Source organism: Octodon degus, unplaced genomic scaffold (genome assembly GCF_000260255.1).
Source record: "Octodon degus isolate 3935 unplaced genomic scaffold, OctDeg1.0 scaffold00129, whole genome shotgun sequence".
Lineage (NCBI taxonomy): Eukaryota > Metazoa > Chordata > Mammalia > Rodentia > Octodontidae > Octodon > Octodon degus.
This window is the reverse complement of record NW_004524705.1, coordinates 2,074,493-2,080,665: the sequence shown is the minus strand read 5'-3', so window position 1 is coordinate 2,080,665 and position 6,173 is coordinate 2,074,493. Positions and strand designations below refer to the sequence as shown.

At 51.0% G+C, this 6,173-nt stretch overlaps 1 protein-coding gene across 3 annotated transcripts in view; it reads right to left on the bottom strand.

The window, feature by feature from the left end:
- The window catches only part of Atg10 (autophagy related 10), a 286,953-nt gene extending 281,030 nt beyond the window's left edge, over positions 1-5,923 (bottom strand). For all 3 annotated transcript variants that reach the window (XM_023700994.1, XM_004640936.2, XM_023700995.1), the window contains exon 1: positions 5,795-5,923. In XM_023700994.1, coding sequence (XP_023556762.1) covers positions 5,795-5,884 — 90 coding nt within the window. In that variant the 5' untranslated portion in view covers positions 5,885-5,923. The remainder of the gene's footprint in view (positions 1-5,794) is intronic.
- Between the last annotated feature and the right edge of the window lie 250 nt (positions 5,924-6,173).

Genomic DNA, 6,173 nt, shown 5'->3' with positions numbered 1-6,173 from the left:
CTTAGAAAAACTCCAAAGAGCTAAGCAGGAAAAAAAAAAGATTCACAGACAAAAGGAAGAACCATGGTAGCCTCAACCCCTGCAAATGCTGGTGCTCTGTGTCACCCAGGCATGGGCAGACTGCAAGCGCTGCATAAACGTGGAAACAAATGCACACTCTGCGCCTCCAGGTCTGTAGCACCTTGTGTGCCAGGCACGGCCACATGCCTGCAATCCCAGTTACTTAGGATGCTGAGGCAAAAGAATCACAGGACCACGGCCAGTCTAGGCAACTCAGCAAGAGCGCATCTCAGAATACAAACTCAATGGTATAGCACTGGGTTTCATCCCCAGTACTACACAAATAAAATACAAAAGTACCTTTCTTCAGCTCAGCTCTCAAGCCAATAGGGTCTTTTTCAGGTCATACTATTCATTCACTGTTGAGACAGGGTCTCATTATGCAGCTCAGGCTGGCCTTTAACTCATGGCACTCCTCCTTCCTCAGCCTCCCAAGAGCTGGATTACAGGTATGCACCACCACGCCTGCATCCTGGTCAGACTTGTAGAACATCTTTCTGGTACCAGTAACATTACTTTTATAAGATTATAGCATGGATTCTTTCCAAGAAATTGATCCACCAGCTCAAGCTGACCCTTGAATAATGGGATTTGTGGAAGAAATCCTGAAGCCAGCACACACTCTAATTAGCCCAGAACTAGGAACAAGAGTCAGACCTTAGCAAAAAATATCCAACAAATAAAAAGGCGCAGAAAAGACTAACACAAGGGAAGGACCAATGACCCCGGCTCAGGACCCAGAGGAGAAAGCACAGCGTCTCTACTGCATCAACACACACCATCGCAGCACTACGTACTCTGTCATGGGAGAGATGCCCTTTACACTGCCCCTCTTTTCCTCTACCCCCTCACTTTTACCCACCCAGCACCACAAGCACTCTAGGACTCGCAATGTAGGTCCTCCTGCGAAAAAAACATGCAGCCTTTCTTATTTTTCAGTACAAGATGATCACGTTCTTCATGGGGCGTGGGCACCTGGATGTGACACATCTGAATTTTTTACTTCTCCTTTAACTCCTCTCCTTAAGCTGGTTTTAAACTTGCTAAGCAGTCCAAACTGGCCTCCAGCTCAAATCCTCCTGCCTCAGCCTCTTAAGGGCTGGGTCACCCATGCTGCCATGCCCAGCTCAAATCCTCCTGCCTCAGCCTCCTGAGGGCTGGGTCACCCATGCTGCCATGCCCAGGCAAATCCAATTCCTGAAGCATTGAATTGTGGAACCTGAGTAGGCCTGCCAGGTGGAAGCAAAGGTACTTCAAAAACTATTGCGTCCTGCCAAGCAAAAGTCTAGATGGAGCACAAGGCTTAGAAAGCCAGCGCACTGTAAAAAGGCACTCAGATGGATGGAACCGTAAGGTCTGCTGGTTCCCTGCCCGGGGGAAGCAAATGAGCAGGGTCCTCTGCCCCTGGGGAAGAGACGGACTCTTAATGCCCCTCTGGCACTCGGCACTCAGGGACCAGTCACTGTGGCCTGTGCGTGCCAGGCAGGCTCCCAGCAGGCAGGGATCCTGCTGAACCTGTGATGGGGCCAGGGCCCACCAAGGACCGCGGTCTCGACTCCAGGCCTTCTCGGACCCCTGTGGAATTTCTGGTCACAGCCTGCATACCCCACAGTAGACAGAGACCTCCAAGTGTCTGCAGACAAGCTGAAGCACAGGGCAGAGCCGCAGTTCGTTTGAGCAGCCAGTAATTCACACACGGGCAGCTCCGGGGCAGGGAAGCGGCCATAGGTAACCCAGCCCTCCGGAGGCAGAACAAGGGGACAGGGACATCCGACCAGCTGCAGGAGGGCGCTGGGCCCAGCGGGAAGTCCTGGAGCTTTGGCCCAGCTTCCGGGGCCGCGCCCACCTCTGCTGAGTCTGTGGTGCTGGGTGCTAGTCCCGCCCGCAGGTAGGGGTGGGTTCCTGGCTACTTTAACTCAGGAAGCCAGTGCAGACCGGTTCCTTTGCAGAGCACACCACCATGAAGCTCGGAATTTAGTCCGCCGCCTACTTCGGGGATTTTTGTTTCATATGCTTGGTTTGATTTGTTGAGACAGGATCTCACTATGCAGTTTAGACTAGCCTTGAATGCACTGTCGCCCAGGCTGGCCTGGAACTTGCAGCACTCCTGCCTGTGCCACCCAAGCGCTGGGCTTGCAGGCCCGCAACATGCTGAGCTTGCGCCCTACTGCTAGCAACTGTATGAAAAGGAGACTATAAAACTTTTATAGATCATACTCCAGTGTGCCTCTTCTAACCTCATCCTTCAAGTTTCATTTTCAGAAAAAGATGGGGCCAGCGAGATAGCTCAGGGTCTAAAGCACCTGCTTAGGCAAGCTTGGGCAGGCACAGGGGACCCCAGTTTGATCCCCAGCACCATGTACCACACCAGCGCTGTCCCCAGGGCAGGCTAAGCTGGCCCACCAAAAAAAATTATTATACACATTTGCAGTATATAATGATTAAGTTCATGGTGGAAAGACTTATTTTCATGACCCTGATTTTTCTTTGTTTTGTATGTTATTAAAATGTATTAAGATGCCTCAAATACATTTGGAACAAAACAAGGTATAAACACAAAATTATACTAACTTCTATGGGTTTATTGAAAGGAACAGTAAATATTATTTGATCAATTTTGTAGGCTGGCATCTGGTAATCCGAACAACTACTCTGGAGATACAATAGGCAGCACAACAACCATTGTTAATTTCCTGTCATCTTGTTTTAAAATTCTTTATTGCTTTTATGGCTTATTTTTTTATCTCTTTAAAATAAAAAATTGTAAAATTATAAGCAACAGATAAAATATGTCGAAAACTAGATAGTAAGATAGGACACAGAGTTTTAAGAAACTTCTATATATTTCATAGTCTTTGCTTCCCACAGTTTTTAACCAAATATGTAAAAGCTTTAAAATGAAAAATTAAAAAATAAGACAGTAAAATCAGTAATAAACTGAACAACTGCCACAGCACTGTATGGACTGAAATGACAGAAACAGCACCTGGTCAGGCTCCAGTGCTGCTGCAATCCCCTGGGGCCTGGGGCGGCATGCGACTCTGTCCACTCCACAGACAACACCAGACGCAGCCCTACAGCACCAATCCCAACTAATCCCTGAAAGATGGGACAGAAGGGGGCTGGGCAGCAGTGACCTGAGGTGGACAACCACAGATCAGCCACGCAGAGCTCGCCCAGAGAGACTGAGGGGTGTGGGAAAATCTGCAGAGCAGAAGCAAGCCACTTGCAAATGCTCTTAACAGTCAAATGTGAGTCCACTGAAGGCAGTCGGCAACAATGCCAGGTCGCAAAATCCCGCGCTCTGGGAGATGGAGGCAGCAAGAACCTGAGTTCAAGCCCAGCCGGGGTAACTGAAATAGACCCTGTCTCAAAACAAAATATAGAAAAAATGGGCTGGAGGCGTAGCTCAGTGTGAAAGCCCTAGGTTCAATCCCCAGAAAGGATACTATAGATGAGAGATAGGTAGATAATAAAGTGGACAATGAAACTATCACCAACCACTGAACTCAGAAGGGCTGATAAAAGGGTTTTCTTGGAAAGTTACCACGAAAAACAGTGACTCAAATACTAAACTCCTCTGAGTAAGCCCTGCTGTTGGATCTCCTGCACCAACGCCACAAGAAGCTTCAAGGCTGGGTCCCAGGCCCGCTGCAAGAGGCCCTGCTCCTGTGGGCTTCTCACAGCCTCTCCGGAGGCAGGATCCCTGCTGGTGCCTTACTGACCCTTTCTCCACTTCCCAGTTGTGCAAGACCCAGTCTGCACGGGCCCGGAAGACTCAAATTTCAACAGCTCATCACCGAAAGTCTACAGCTCTTTGTTCACGTTACAGTTCTTGGTCAGCAGTCAAGAAGGCTTCAAACACTTCTGGGGGCTTCAAAGATACTAAATAAAGATACAAGTCCACTGTGAGTAACTTTTCCCGTGTCTCCTCAGGGTTACTTAGCATTAGGACTGCTATCGAGAAATAATTGTCATAAAACCATTATTCCCAACATTAATTGTCCGGTTGCATAGCAAGAGCTGATCATTTAGTCTCAATAAAACAGAAGGACCAGAAGCAGGTGGCAGACAAGAAGCAGGGGATAAGGGAATAGTCCTAGTCCATACCCAAGGGAACCCGGTTTAAAACTATTTCCTCTAGTCCCCTCAATTAAAATATCAGGGACAATTTTAGATGGGTGTTGCAGCATTGCAGGAAGCTGGGCCAGGGGGATCAAAGTCAAGACCACCGTGGGCAATTAGCAAGAGCCTGTCTCAAACTGAAATAAACTAGGTGTGCTACACCCCTGTAATCCCAGCATTTAGAACGTTGAGGCAAGAGGACTGTCATTAGTTCAAGGCCAGCCTGGGCTAGTGAGACCCTGTCTAAAAAATAATAAGTTAGAAATAATAAAGAGGCTTGGGGTGCCACTCAATGCGAAGGCCTTGAGTTCAGTCCTCAGTGCAGTGGAGTAAAATAGTAAGATGGTTGGGGACATAGCTCAGTGCCCAGGCCCTGAGTTCAATGCCCAATAGCACCGCCCCCCCTCCCCCCAAAGAACAACTTCTACACTCTGTACTGTTCAAAATTCGGGTCTGAATTTCTCAGTGCTCAAGTTGTATTTTCCAGCTAAGGCTTTCACTTTGTAGCGTTTTCGTTTTGTAGTGTTTCTATCCACTTGCGGACGCGTGGTCCTCTGAGAGCAGCAGGGAGGGACTGTCCTCGGAGGCACGGAGTGGAGACCCAGCAGGTTACAAGTAATAGCCAAGTCAACCAAGCACGAAGGAGAGGCAAATACTCAACTGTGCTCCAACGCACTTGAAGAACTGAGTACAAACACTGAGGAAAGAATAAAATGCCACAGTATCAGTCGCTCCGAAGGCCTGGCGACCCAAGGGGCTAAGATGGGGTGTTAAGATACAAAACGGGGTCCAGGGGGATAGCTCGGCGCACTAAGCGGCTGCGTAGGCACGCGCTGACGGGATTCACCACACCTGTAACCCCACCCTGGGGAAGCTGACACACAGGATCACTACGCGTCCGAGCTGCAGAGTGAGCCCCTGTATTATACACGTTAAAAAATAAAACACAATGGGGCCGGGGAGATGGCTCAATAGGATAATCGCTTGACTGGCAAACTCAAGGATCTGAGTTCAATCCCCGGTTCCGCAAAAAAAAAAATAAATAAAATAAAATAAAAAGTAAAACACAAAATAGTCCTTGGGACCATAAAACATAAAGTGAAATAAATCCAACACACAAACTTAAATGCTTCTCTTGCATGACACACCCGAGGCATAAACAAAAAGCAAAACAAAAGGTAACAGGAAACGCGAGACACATCTGTGGCAAATGGGTCTTCGACCCGGAGAGGCGGCGAGGGAGGAGAGGGCGCCAAAGGAACGCGCGGCCCGCACACGCAGGGGCGCCCGCGCAGAAGGCGGGCTGCAACGCGCGCTGTCGGCTCTAAAAAGTTTGTACAACTCAAGTGGTATCTCGTCCACAGTAATATTTTAAGAAAGGAGGTCGCTGCGAGGTGGGGGCAGCCTGCCCGCAGAGAGAAACCTGCCTCGGGAAGAGCCCGATAAGCATAAAGCTGACCACCCGGGAGCCCCCCGCTCCGGGGCGGCGCCACCCCGCCGGGCCGCGGCCACCGCCAGGCCGGGAGAGGCTCGGCCGCCGCCACTCGGCCCACCCGCCCAGGCCAGGACGCGACACGCTCCGCCCTCCCCGCGCGGGAGCAGTACTCACCGCGCTCTGCTCGCCGACCGCAGCCAGCCGCGGGCGGAGCGACGGGGAAGGGGCGGAGCGAGGCCGCGGGGACGCGAGACCGAGGGGCATTGGGACCGCGGCGACGGCAGAGGCCGCCGGCCCCGCTGAGCATGCGCACTGCGCCGCTCGCCTCGCGCAGGCGGATGGCGTCACGGTGTGCTGGGCGGGGCCGGCGCTCGGCCCGCCCCTGGTGCAGCAGGCCACGCCCACCTCGGCCTCCCCGCAGACGCAGCTCTTTTCCTTAGAAACAGAGTTTGCAACTTTGGTTAGTTAAGGCTGGCCCTGCAGAGCCCCGCCTGTAATCTCAGTATGCTGGGAGGCTGAGGCAGGAGGTTTGCAAGTCGGAGTCCAGGCTGGG